Source organism: Protopterus annectens, chromosome 11.part0 (assembly GCF_019279795.1).
Source record: "Protopterus annectens isolate FY-2018-M chromosome 11.part0, PAN1.0, whole genome shotgun sequence".
Classification (NCBI taxonomy): Eukaryota; Metazoa; Chordata; order Ceratodontiformes; family Protopteridae; genus Protopterus; species Protopterus annectens.
Window position 1 is genome coordinate 1,058,937,104 of NC_056745.1, and position 14,008 is coordinate 1,058,951,111.

At 40.8% G+C, this 14,008-nt stretch overlaps 1 protein-coding gene across 1 annotated transcript in view; it reads left to right on the forward strand.

Moving 5' to 3' along the window:
• The window catches only part of LOC122815693 (mucin-19-like), a gene marked incomplete in the record, with an annotated part of 520,597 nt that overhangs the window by 52,231 nt on the left and 454,358 nt on the right, over window positions 1-14,008 (forward strand). Inside the window, 1 exon segment of the mRNA XM_044088393.1 lies at window positions 5,910-6,027. Coding sequence (XP_043944328.1) covers window positions 5,910-6,027 — 118 coding nt within the window.

The window sequence follows — 14,008 nt, forward strand, 5'->3', positions numbered from 1 at the left end:
TGTGTGTGTGTGTGTGTGTGTGTGTGTGTGTGTGTGTGTGTGTGTGTGTGTGAAAATCAAATATCCAGGTGTGGGTGTGTCAGCTACTTGGAACATGGACACAGTGCTCCAAAATGAGTCTTGTTTGGGATCTGGAGAGACACAGATTCCAGTTCCAGGTCTGGAGTGTGTTCCCTGTGTACTCTTGGGGGAAACTGTGCTTGATGCAGTGAGCTGTATCTGAAAATATTGTGTAAACCCATTCCTGTTTTTAGTGGCTGTCTCTCACTGGTGTCAGTGATAAGGACTTAGGCTCCTTGATTATTGACCCAGGGTAGAGAGGCCATCACAGAAGGTATTACAGAATTTCAACTCCCACCACTCCAGGGACATAAGGGGATAACGCCTTGACAACATCCCACAATACACTGCATCACCCCCCCTTTTATATCTACCTCTTGAACATCAGCATATTGCTGCATTGGGGATGAGTGGTGAGTGGGACATAACAAAAGCAACAGGGTGAAATAGTGATGGCCAAGATTCCCAGTGCCCTCAGATTCCACAAACATCCCCAGCTAGCACTGGAAATTTCAGGAGATCAGGAGTATTTAATAGACCAGGAAATGACAAGGGGCACTGTGTACGAAGGCTATAAAATGATACAGGGACCCCATCCCCCACCAAAAAAAAAAAAGAATGAATACCAGTCCCTTGGAGCTTCTGGAGACCTGGCAGCCCATACACTCCCAAGTTGTATATGTGGATTTTAACACACACTTAATAGTGGTCTCAGCTCCAAACCTCATGTAGTCTAAAACAAGCCCCATATATTAGACTGAAGAGTTTGTACTTGGGGGGAGCAGACAGTATGTCCATTACGACATTACTTTCTCTTACAATTGACCCTCTGTGTGCATAGAATGCCACTATAGCTTATGTGAGGGCTGTGGACAGTATGGTCATTGTTTCATTGTTTGAGAATCACTATAGCTTGTCTAGGCTCAGTGTACTGTTTAGGTGTAAAAAGTTTGAATATATTAACCATAATTGGTATATTTTTCACTTTCCTCACAATGAAATGTCAGACACATATACAGGTGGTTACTGGGGGGGGGGGTCAGGAGTAAAGAGGCATGCTGTTATATATGCCTGGCAAGAGCTTGAAATACATTCCTTTATTCCATCTGTTATTTCTGTTTTTTCCCAATCTGTTCAGAGTGGTATACAGAATACAGATGTCTTTTGGGGGTAAGAGTGAGGAAGTATGCTGTATATATGTTTAGCAGTACCCATGTGACTATCTCTCTCTCTTTTTTTTTTGGAAGTGGAGAAGAAGACAGGCACCATTCCAGATACAATTTATGTATCCTCATAAGGATTTACCTTCTGAGTTTTTTGTGAACTGCTACTGTGTCAGATGTAACTTATTTCTTATTTAAAAGAAAAAAAATGACTGAATTTCTTGACTTGCATAAGTTTTAGTTCAAGTCATCAGTGAATCAAAAAGTTGGAAAATAGCTGAAAAGTGCACCTCATTCCCTAAGCATAATTTGGCTATTTATTGCACACTTATTAAAGTACATGCATACCCATTATAGATCTTTTGAAAGTATGTAGGAAAAATGACTTTTGTTCAGGCTTTTATTGTATCAAAATGTTGGAAAAATCTTTACAATGCACCTCAGAATGTCTGCAATCCTCCAGTGGCTTCTGAGAGCCTAACAGCCTGTAGAACCCTAGTATAATTCTTGTGTTTTCTCCACAGCTATTACATTTCTGTCTGGCCATGTTATGATCTGCTGAAAGGAACAGGAAAAAGCTGAAGATTAACACAATATTTAAAAAAGATAGATAAACATTTAATGTTAATCATGCCACATATCTTTTCCTTGTTTACCTATAGTTGCACAAAATATAACCACAGTGTCCCTGGTTAGATTAGGTAGAAGAAGAGCCATCCAACTAAGCATAAACCGAGGCATCTGCCATAGTTATCTGTGACTTTCAGAGACTCTGCATAAACAGTGTATACATTTTCTGAAATCAAGGTTTAGGAGGGATTACCACCCCACAAATGTGATTCCGCTTTGATAAGGAGGATCTATGGGAACTGTAGAACAGGCTGATTTTTATGGCATTTAATGCTCTCTGAGCTGCACTCTTGTACAGTCCTGTGCCTGGTAGCACAGTAATTCAAGATGAGGAAAACTTTGTTCCAGCCATTGTTTGCCATTTTTTTTTAAAAGCAATAAAATTTCAATGTCTTCACTTTCCCTGAGGTAAGAACACATGCTTTAAGACTTTTTGCATAAGTGCTCCCAGAAACTTTGCTTACTGTGAAGGGATCACCTAAGATTTTTTTTCCTAATTCACAGGAATGCCTACATGTTTTAGTTTTTGTTGATTGCACTGCACTTAGACAAAAGTACATCAATAAGCAGTACACCATGTGTTTGCACACATATAGACTCCCATATATAATCCGAGTTGGACCAGCATGAATGCTCAGGTTTCATCCGGTCCTCATGATCAAACCACACCAACCATGGGTAAATTCTATGATACCCGCACCCAGCCTTAGATATTTGCTTAAGTATCTTATCTTATATCTTGTAGTGGAGGTATGAAAAAGATTAACTGAGATGCTTGGCTTTGGATTGATGAATTTGTCTTTCATGAATTATTCACCATCTGTGAAGTATGAGACTATATGGAGATATATACATATATGTATATATACATATATATATATATATATATATATATATATATATATACACACACACACACACACACACATATATATATATATATATATATATATATATATATATATATATATATATGTATATATATTGGGTATAGATATTAGCATATTCACAATTACACACACACACACACACACACACACACACACACACACACGCGCGCACACACACTTACACTGAAACAGGGATGCAGTGGTGTGAAGATACAAATGGCTTTCTTCCATTCAAAATCTCCTTTAACAGTTAATTTTCAAGTAGTACAATAAATAACAGACTTGTTTTGACAAGTCAAAAGTTCCCAAGGTTTGTCTCAATGTAAACCCATGGATTTGATTAACCCAAGCATTGTGGTTATACTGAGCTTATATTTTCATAATATCTTTTTGGAAAACATACTCTTTTGTCTCCCCTCCTTTTATACTTTTTCCTTAGATGTACTGTTTCTTCTAATGACTAATCTTTAAGATGGGATAGAAATGGCAACTACTCAGGCACAGTAGAAAAGGTAAATAAACTGGGAATAAGCCCTTATATCACCCAATGGATTACCACCAGGCTCATTCAGAGTTTGACTGTTTTCTAGAAAATTGTAGAAACAGAAGAGCGTTGCACCACAGATAGTAAAACTTTTTGGCTATAACTTCAAACCTTCTATGCCTTTCTTTTCATTCAGGACTTTCCCTAGACGTAGGATGACATATTATTTACCAGAGGCCTTCTTTACTGCTGAACTCTCTCCTTCTTAAAGTTTCTCATGCATATGGTTTACTTTCCCCTTAATAAAAGAGCCTTTAAAGCTGTAGATCTTCCTTGTTTTTAATCTTTTTACAAGGTCCTGTTCGATTCTCAGCTAGAGCATCTTCTGTGTGGAGACATGCGTGAATGGGGGTACCTTCGTTGATGGTTGTGAGTCAGGGCCGGCAACTCGGCAAGTAAAAATCTACTGCCAGTCATTAGCGGACCAGAGTTCCGCTGTGGCGACCCCTAACTGGGAAAAGCCAAAAGACACAACAACAACAAGGGTTAAGCATACTTTACACAAATCCATCTATTCATGAAAAATCTGTAATAACTGCATGAATATGTGACTTGTTCAGGAAACTGCATGGCTGCCAAATTTCTGGAAGCAAACTGAAATGTTTTTCAAAGCATACATTTGAAGTTGATTATTCCCCATGGAAATTAGTGACTGAATGTAAAAATCAGTCAAATATAATTATCTGTCACAAGCTCATTGAGCTGAGCCACATTAAAAAGAAATACAATAACATAAATGCAATAACTAAATGAAGATATTTTTTGAATTAATTCTGGTTGGTTTGAAATTATCATCCGGAAAATTAGACTGAGGAAACATCCATACCTTCTTAAGTTTAATTCAACTTCTACAAACGTGTAAAAAGAATAAGTGATTGCTTGAGATGATGCAGACTTTTAGGCACTTTTTGCTGTTTGCAATAGTGGGACCATCTTCTAGTTGTTTTATATCCTTGATTTGTAGGTCTCCCATCTCCGGTTAAACTCCAGACAAAGGACTGCCAACTCTCCATGTTGGGTAGGCAGGCTAAATTATGTACAGAGGAGGTGAGCCTTTCCACAGTATCATTCATTTTGCAGTTTTTCTTCGTTATGCCCTGCCTCCTATACGTTGAGTAAGATTGTTGTATAAGCCTGCACTTGGACTTACCAGCAGAGTCATTTTTGCCTTCACTGTGGCAGATTCCTCAGTTTTCCCATCTTTCTCATTTAATTATTAATGCCTCTGCTATTGCTCCTGCTCTCAAGCACTCCCCATTGGGGAATTGATCAGGCATGTACTTCATCATTCCTTTGCTGTCTCCACTCAGGTCTTCCTGTATCTACATAGCTGAACCCTTGCCACACAAGCCATAGTCAGGCTTTCATCATTCTATGCCATATAACCTTAGATGGTCAGGATTTTGAAAACATAGGCATGACAACAATGTAAACAGTATTCATTACAACATGGATGTACACTAGAGCCACAGCTCTTGTAGAAGTTTGTCAAAGGAAGGTAAGCATACTTAAATGTTATATGTAAATTATTAAAGTGTTTATTTATCAATCAGGTAAAGTCACTGTATGTAACTGGTTCAAGGCTGACCTCTCAGTATTGCATGGTTAAGTCACTTAATGAGAATGCCATTGCCATGTGGAAAGGCTCACCTCATCTCTACATAATTTAGCCTGCCTAGCAAACATGGAGAGGTGGCAGTCCTTTGTCTGGAGTTTAACCGGAGATGGAAGACCTATGGGAGACTGAAGAAATCTAACGACAGCCTACAGAAAACATGCTCATTAGAAATATATAGCTTTAATCTTCCCTGCTAAATTGCCAGGTTTTCAGATATAAAACATCCATGCTAAACTCCCAAACTGTTCAGTAGAAGTATAACATATACAGGTATAGATTATACACAAAGTGGCTCATTCAAAGCACGTTGTATCTTACAATCCATCTGATCTACAAATATGGTACATTTCTACACATATGTACTTCTAATCCTTAAATGGGTCACTAGTTCATTTCTGTATTACACATATAGATTTTTAGAAATAATTGATACCATCTGAAGTAATACCAGCGTTTTGTTTAATCGGAAAATATATAAACGTAATTTTACTGAAATTAGTCCATCATTACATTTGTATCTAAAATTTCAATGCTAAAACTCAAAATGTTACAATGAGACTATGGCACTTTATAATATCTTCTTTCACAGAAAAACTGAATTTGCTGAAAACAAGTGATCAAATCTTTTTTTTGGTGAAGTTGGGAAATCTAGAGGAGAGGAAAGGGACTATGCTGATGAAAAAACTTTTTTTCTGTCTTCACAAAAGTTCTTTGGCTTTGGTGTAGCACTGTTTAAAGAGGTTGGAGAGCTCATGTAGATGCAGAGGAACATAAATCTATGCACACTGATGTTCAAGGCTTCTGTTTAACTGTATTTAATAATTTCAAAATGCAGATTTAATGACTTATTTTCACCAAATTACTTTTAAATGAAAAGGGGTTCTATTAAGGGCCCAACTCCTATAAAGGATGCCTTTTCTTATGCATTATTCTCTCTTTCTGTTTTCTGTTTAGTTTAATAAGCTGTACCTCTGTTAAATGATTGTTTTTCACTAATATTTCAGTGTGACACTTCCTTATGATCAAAAGAAGGTTAGTATACAAAAGTATGGACTTCAGACAAGCATTGACAGCAGAAGAGGCAATGTAAACGTCAAATGGAACAATAACGATGCATTATCGGTAAGTACCATTTCATCCTTTATTTATCAAATGCTGCTTTTAAACTACATATACCATCATGTTTATTAAAACTTATTTTTCTGGCTTGCATTTAAAACTATAAAGTACAAAACAGTGTTTTAACTAACTCACCTATATTATGCAAGTAACTTGCCCAATCACATAATTTTTTTAACTTTTTTCCCGTATAGTCAGTGATTTTAACTTGCAGAATATTAAGAAAAAAAAAAAAAAATCACTTGACATATTTGCAGACTTATGAGTACTTTTAGCTCTTTTTAGTATATACAATTACTGCTATGCAGAATATTTAGCTGAAGACGTAGCAGAGTATTTAGGAAAATCTTCACCATTTGAGGTAATTGTCTACCACAGGTATGTCAATTTCCACAATGGTGAGAAAATGTGACCCAGAGACAGCTATGGCAGCAATGTTACTGAATCTACAGTAGTGGTTTCCACAGAGGCCCATACATCACGTTGGCAACCTTACACACACACACACACACACACACACACACACACACACACACACACACACACACACACATTAACAAACAAGTTCTCCACAGTCAATCACTGTCTCAGAGTCTGAAGAAGTATTAAAAGAAGACAAAAGCACTTACTGATTCAGTGGAAATAAAATAGGTTTAACGTATTTTTTTGCTCGTTTTCTAAGTGTTAATATTACCATGTATTTATGTTTATCTAACAAGTTGGAAGAGTTTTCTGGTCTTTTTTACTTTTGAATTATCATTCAGAAAAATATTTAATCATCCCCCCACATGCATGCTCCAACACACACACACACACACACACACACACACACACACACACACACACACACACACACACACACACACACACACACACACACACACACACACACACACACATCCAGACTCAAGATTCCCTACACAATCCCCCAAATGAGACAACCCATGACTATTAGAAGTTTGGTAAGCTATCACTGTCGATAGGAATTTGGTAAGCTATCAATATTAGGAGTTTGGTAAGCTATCAATGGCATTAGGAAATTGGTTAGCTATCATTCATAGTAGGCATATTTACAGACATAACTTTATGCAAATTTATTCATGCCTCTACAGACATGCACACACATGCATTAACCCCTATCCCCTACCCCCGCATTTTTATTGAACTTGCCTGTACCACAACTGATTCAATAGCAATGGAAGGGTGTTTGGTGTTTTTAACAGTATTCACTTCTTCCCTCAGCAATGACAATGTACATGGCTGAGTAATTCTCTGAAACTGCTCAGCAGTGTGCATCAGAGCCATGTGCATTTCCAAAGAGGAGCACACTGTTAATTAGCATCAGCTGCTCCCCTGGATTGCTGCTAGTGGGAAACCTTAGCAGTAAATCAGTTTTAGTATTAGAAAGGCTTACATCCAGAGAGGAAAATAAGAAGTTAAGGTTGGAAGGGTTAACATGCACTTTAGGCATGTAATTATTTACATTGAAATGTATGGGTGAAAAGACCAATGGTTTCACATGTTGATATCAGTCTGAGCCTATAATTCAAACACCTCATCTTTGGGATGCCATCTCATGGACTGTCCAACTATCTTACACTGATCTGTATAAAAATTATATTTTTCAACGTAAATTGCAATAGTTAGTGGCATGACAGTTAATAAAAAGTGTAAGATATCACTATACATAATTCATGACAACCTATGAAATACCTAAAGCCAGAACTAAAATATTAAAATATTTAGCATGTGCATATTCTATAAATAAAACGTGCTAATAATGTAACAATTTATAAATTATAAAAAAAAATGTTGGGGTGGAGTTCTTGCTGCCAGAGGTTTCACTTTTTTGGCAAACATTTTCTTGCATCTATGTTGGGGAGGTAGGTGAGAGTCAGATGCTGTTTAAAAAGCATTGATGGGTAGCTCTCATTCTTATATATGACCTATCATCCCAAAGTCTTTCAAGATTTTGGGCTGCAACATGTAATAGTTGAGAGCAGGAGCATGCACAGGTATGTTTGCTTCCATTTATATAACATTGCAACCATACATTTACCTGTGAATTTTTACTTACTTGGATGGGATGCTAGATCTACTGAACTGCATCAGGAGGCAAACCCTCTAATCAATCTCTGTCTGTTAGGTATTAGAAGTTTGGTAAGCTATCACTGTCGATAGGAATTTGGTAAGCTATCAGTATTAGGAGTTTGGTAAGCTATCAATGGCATTAGGAAATTGGTTAGCTATCATTCATTTTAGGCATTTGGTAAGCTATCATTAGTATTAGGAGTTTGTTAACTATCACTAACAAGACTACATCAATCAGTTGCCTGGGAACCTCCTACAGACAGTTTAACCTTTTCAGCTATTTCTTTTCGTTTCCTTATTACACCTTCCTATATCACTGTTCCTACATGCATATTGTTAGAATCATGTGTTACTTGAAGCATAGCTGCATTACTGAATAAAGGTTATTATTTGATCTTCTTGGATTAGAGCAAGGATGTCATTAAGTGGCATATAAGCATTTTTTTTTAAATATGTGATGATGCAGCTGATTTTCTGATCTGTTTGTTACAATAATATCTCAGTTTTTTCATAGTGCAAACATACTTAAGGAAGAAAAGTCATGGGGCAGGATTCACTAAGGCTTGCACGGAGTCTAAGAGTAGTGTAAGACACCATGCAGCCTTCGCGATCCAGGAACAGCCCAAAGTCTGTGTAAGAGACAAGCTAAAACGTCTCTTACACGGAGTGGGCGTGGATAAGCTAATCACCTCACTTGCAGCCGAATAGCATGCAAATGAGGATGATTAGCGATCCAGGAAGCCCAAAACAGCCCATGTAAGAGCTGTTTTAGCTGCAGAAATGTATTCAGTTGACAACTGAGTACGTTTCTGCAAAAATCGCAATGGAGCCATGTCAGCTCCAAATAAAGGGTGCATATGTGTCAGGCAGCATTCCAATGGCCAAATATGTGGCCATTGGCAAGGTAACCTGATGCAAAAGTAATAAAAATATATATATTTTTTTCGGCGATCGCTGATGTTTAAACCCAGCGCAGCCCCGCGCAAATGGGCTGCGCTGTATAAAACATAAAAACGAAGGTTTTAAACCCACAAATGTGGGTTTTATGCAAGACATGGAATGTCAATGCAGGGACCAGCAGATCAAAACCAACATGGCCACCATGTAGTGGTTGCTAAGGAAGGAAGCTGAGTCTAAGAGATGTAACTAAGCATTAGTAGGCAATCTGATGCAAATGAGTGTTAGGATACTGAATTCCACTGTCACATAGCAAATGAGCACAGTCTGAGTAGTGTAAGAGTTACAGAAGGGGGAGGAACAGAGTAGGAGATAGGTGACATCACAGGGGGGAATGGTATAAAGAAATGCAGTTCATTGGAGGTCAGAGTTACATGACAGATGTCAGACAGATATCATGGAAAGAGGTGTGCCACTAGATAAGCATGAGAAAGTCAAGAAATGGAAGGTGTACACTGTTGCCTACACCAAAGTTTCTTGCTGGGCATGCATGCGCACGTGTGCATGCCATGAAGCGCGAGTAAGACAGTGTGCACGCGTGTAAGGCAGACTGAGCATGTGGGAGCGTGTTTAGAGATGTTTAACACTGTTTGCACAGGTGTGCACGCGTTTTAACCCGAATAAGCAGATTCAGAACTGTATAAGCATGTGTGCGCGCGTGTAAGCCACTGTGAGCATGTTTCTGCTGGTTTGCACACGGTTCCTCCCTGAGGAAACAGAGAGGAAAAAGGAAGCAACAGATTTAGTAGGAAGCTAGCAGGGAATACTGCTGGAGCTAGCAGGTGAAAACAATTAGAAGCAGGCAATTACACAGGCAGAATAGTAGCCCAGCCCAGCACTTAAAACTCTGCAAACAGCAGTGCAGGATGTTTCTCTCAAGAGACACTGCAAGACAGGAGTAAGTTATTAGAAGTGAAAACTGAAAAAGCTGAACTCAGAGCAGAAATGTTAGGGGCTGCCATAGCTGTCATAATGAGACATAGGCGACTTGCTGAGGGTGGTGACAATGCAGATGGTGCCAGACAACCCACAGTGAGGAGACGGAGAAGAGTGTACAGGCCCAGGGTCACCTACCATGGGTTACATGAGCTGGAGATAGTAGAGCATTATAGAGTGGACAGAGACCTCCTGCAGCAAATAGTGGAGCTCTGCAGGCCACACCTCACACACAGAACCAACAGAGGGGAACCCATCCCAGTGTAAACCAAGGTATGTGTTGGCCTAAGAATACTAGCAACAGGTACCTTCCAGAGACCAACTGGTGATATGATGGGGATATCACAGGCATCAGCCACCAGGGTACTGCACCAGTTCCTGGATGCCATGTCAGCACATGTCGGTGATCATGTATATTTCCCCAATGCCCGTGAGGTATTGGCCAGCAATATGCGTCTCTTCCAGCAAATAGCAGAATACCCTGAGGTAGTGGGTGCAATAGACTGCACGCACATACGTATCAAAGCACCAGCTGGTGAGCAGGGTAGGGCATACATCAACCGCAAGGGCTTCCCCTCCATCAACTGCCAGGTCGTGTGTGATGCCCAGGGCATAATAATGAATGTGTGTGCTGGCTGTCCTGGGAGCTACCATGATTCCCACATCTGGCATTTGACGCAGCTGTACCAGACATTTGCCAATGGGGACATCCCGCACGGACACTTAGTGGGGGATGCAGGTTATGCACTGGAACCGTGGCTGATGACACCCATCAGAAACACACACACACACCTGAACAGGAACGCAATAATGAGGCACACGCACAAATTTGTAATGTAATAAAGCGTGTGTTTGGGCTGCTCAAGTCATGGTTCCGGTGTCTTGACACATCTGGTGGAGCCTTGCAGTACACACCACCTACATGTACCCAAATTGTTATGGTATGTGCTGTGCTACATAATATGATCTTGCGAAAACAGCTGCAGCAGGACCATCATAGGGCCGGGCCAAACAGCCCCCCACCATTGCCAAGGCCATCACAGGCAGAGCATGACTCGGAGGAGGAACAACCTGAGCATGCCCCAGTAGGCAGAAGGAGGCATGCCCAGTATGCCCTGGCCTTGGCAAAGAGGCAACACATAGCACATACACTGGCTCAGTAGGAACCCTGGGAATGATACCCCCTCTGACTCACTCAGATAATAACAGGGATGCCTAAAATGACATGACCTGCCCAGAAACATGTACAGGGAGTGTAATATGTGCATCCAACATAGGCAGCCCTGCAGCACCACCTGAGGTATGAATGCCATGTGTTAAGTAATGTAACACCATGTACTATATGCACACCTGAGGACCCTGACTAACATCCTACCCTCACCAAGCATCATGCCAGAATATGACAATGAGATGATCAAGTGCAATAATTGACTGAAGTATCACAGTTAGTCAAAGGGGATCCAATGTGTGCCAGTCTGGGATGACATGCTGAGCATGACATGATGCTCCACCTGCTAGGACTGGCGTGCACCTATCAGTGCAGGCAGTATGGATACTGGCAAAGGCTGTTGTTACCCACAGTGTGCCCTGAATAGGTAAGGCTCAAAACACAAACCTATCTCCATAGGTATCAGAAGGGATAAGAATAAGATAAGGGATAAGTCGAAACAGCAACATGCATGCAGTCTAAAGTCACCCAGTATGGAGAATGTTGATATCTGTGCTGTAACAGAAAACTGAGTCAAGGCTCACAACAGCACCCTAACACTACCAGGTTACACCTCATACTGTGCTGTACAGCCTCAAAACATGGAACAAGCTACAAAAGGAGGGTGACTAGCAAGAATTGTCAAGGATAACCACACCCCCATGTTGGTACCACAACAAGAAGCAGCATGGACTAGCCATGGTCAAGTAACAGTGGCTAAAACTGCCCCCCCCAGTTTATAGCCTGCTACAGACTATTGTTCCAACACCAGGAACTGCACATGGCCTATGCTGGAATACATGAATATATCAAATCCTCCAAACCACATTATATTGGGTGACTGAAAATATCCAGACATAGACTGGGAGCATTATACTAGCTCCAACAGTGTAGGACAAAAGTTCATAGAATCCATAAACCAAAAGGCCCAGGAACAACGTACCACTCCCACAAGAGGGGTAAGCATACTGGATGTGATAATCAGCAACATGGGTACTGGATGGCAAGACGAGAGGTGTATTGCTCACTGGTAAAACCAGACCATAGAGTAATCACACTGGATATACAAATCCTGACCACAGTCCCTGGCCAGAAAACCACAGTGGAAAACATGTGTAAAGCAATATTTGCACTCCTCCAAACTGATGTGGAATCCATTAAAGGTCCTGTGCAGGTGCAAAATATGGGCCACACCTCAGAACCTGTAATACAGCCATTCCATGAACACTGCCAGGAATGCTTGGATTATGCAATCCTAAATTAAAACAAGACACAATGCCATACACGCAGGCATCTGGCATGGTGGACACCAGCCATAACCAAACCATGCAAGAGAATGAGGAAGCTACTACATGATAGAGCAAACATAAACAATGAAGTAATCACTGATCAGTAGTATGGCAATAAAATATGTCCACACATACAATCCACTAAGGCCAGCCACAACAAGATGAATCTGTAAATCCTGAGGCAATGTTACACATGCCTCAAGTACACAGACAACCCCCAACTCCACCCAAGAAATACAAATATATGTGAGAGATGCAACCATCTATCCAAACTGGAGGCTGAGCTCCCTCAACTCAGTACTCCCAAAACTAGTCAGGAGGAGAAGGTAACCACACACACCACAAACACAGTCCCACATAGACCTATCACAACTGCAAACCAAAGACATAAAACACAGAAAAACATTCCCAGAGGCACAAATTACAAACATCAGCACACCAACAGAGGCCTCTAAAGCAGACACCCAATCAAACAACCTCCAAACATAGCACATGCAACACATAGTACACAAAGCTGATGTGCCAAACAGTCACAGGCCAGAAGGAGAAACAACATGCCTGATACAGTTGTAATAGGTGGCTCCATAGTCAGACACACTGCTGTCCCGCACACCAGACTGAACAAGGGAAAGGGTACAGTAAGCTGCCTGTAGGCTGCCACAATACACCACATAACAGAAGTATGCAGGTCACTCCAAAGCAAATAGAAATATGATGCAGTCATAGTCCATGCTGGTGTGAATGACCTGAGATGTACCTCCATAGACTACATGAAAAGAGACATAGATGAGCTCTCTGTAGTCCAGGCCGGTATGACACTCACCGTTTGCAGCATCCTACCCTTACCAAGAATAATGCCACAGTACAAACACGGAATGATCAGTCATAGCAAGAGGCACACTTACTGGTGTCATTCCAAGGGGATCCAATGTCTGTCTGCTTGGGATGTTATGCTTGACAAGCCACGCAGCTGTTCCTGTGATGGCTTGCACCTGTTACCCCTGGGCGTCTGGATATTGGATAAGGCCTTTGCCACCTCCATAGAGCCTTTTGTAGGCAAGGCTGAAAAGACTAACCCACCACCCTAGAAAACATAAGTGGAAAGAAACATAAGGGTAATGCTGACCAATGCCAGATGTGTAAACCCCAATATGCATGCTCCCAAGGCCATCCCCAGTATGGAGAACATCGATGTCTGTGCAGTGACAGAAACCTGCTGCAAGCCTCCTGACAGCACACCAGCACTACCAGGTTATACCACATATCATGTGTCATGGCCCCAAAACCTGGAACAAAACATAAAAGGAGGGTGAGTATCCATATTCAGCACAGACACCCATATGTCCAGGTAACTGACAATGCACAAGGCATTGGAGTCCATCCATGTGCAACTAACTGTAGGCAAGACTGCTGTACAGTCTGTAGCATGCTACAGACCACACTCTCACACACAGGAACCCCACCCAGCCATCCTGAAGACACTGGACAGTATGAATGTCCCACC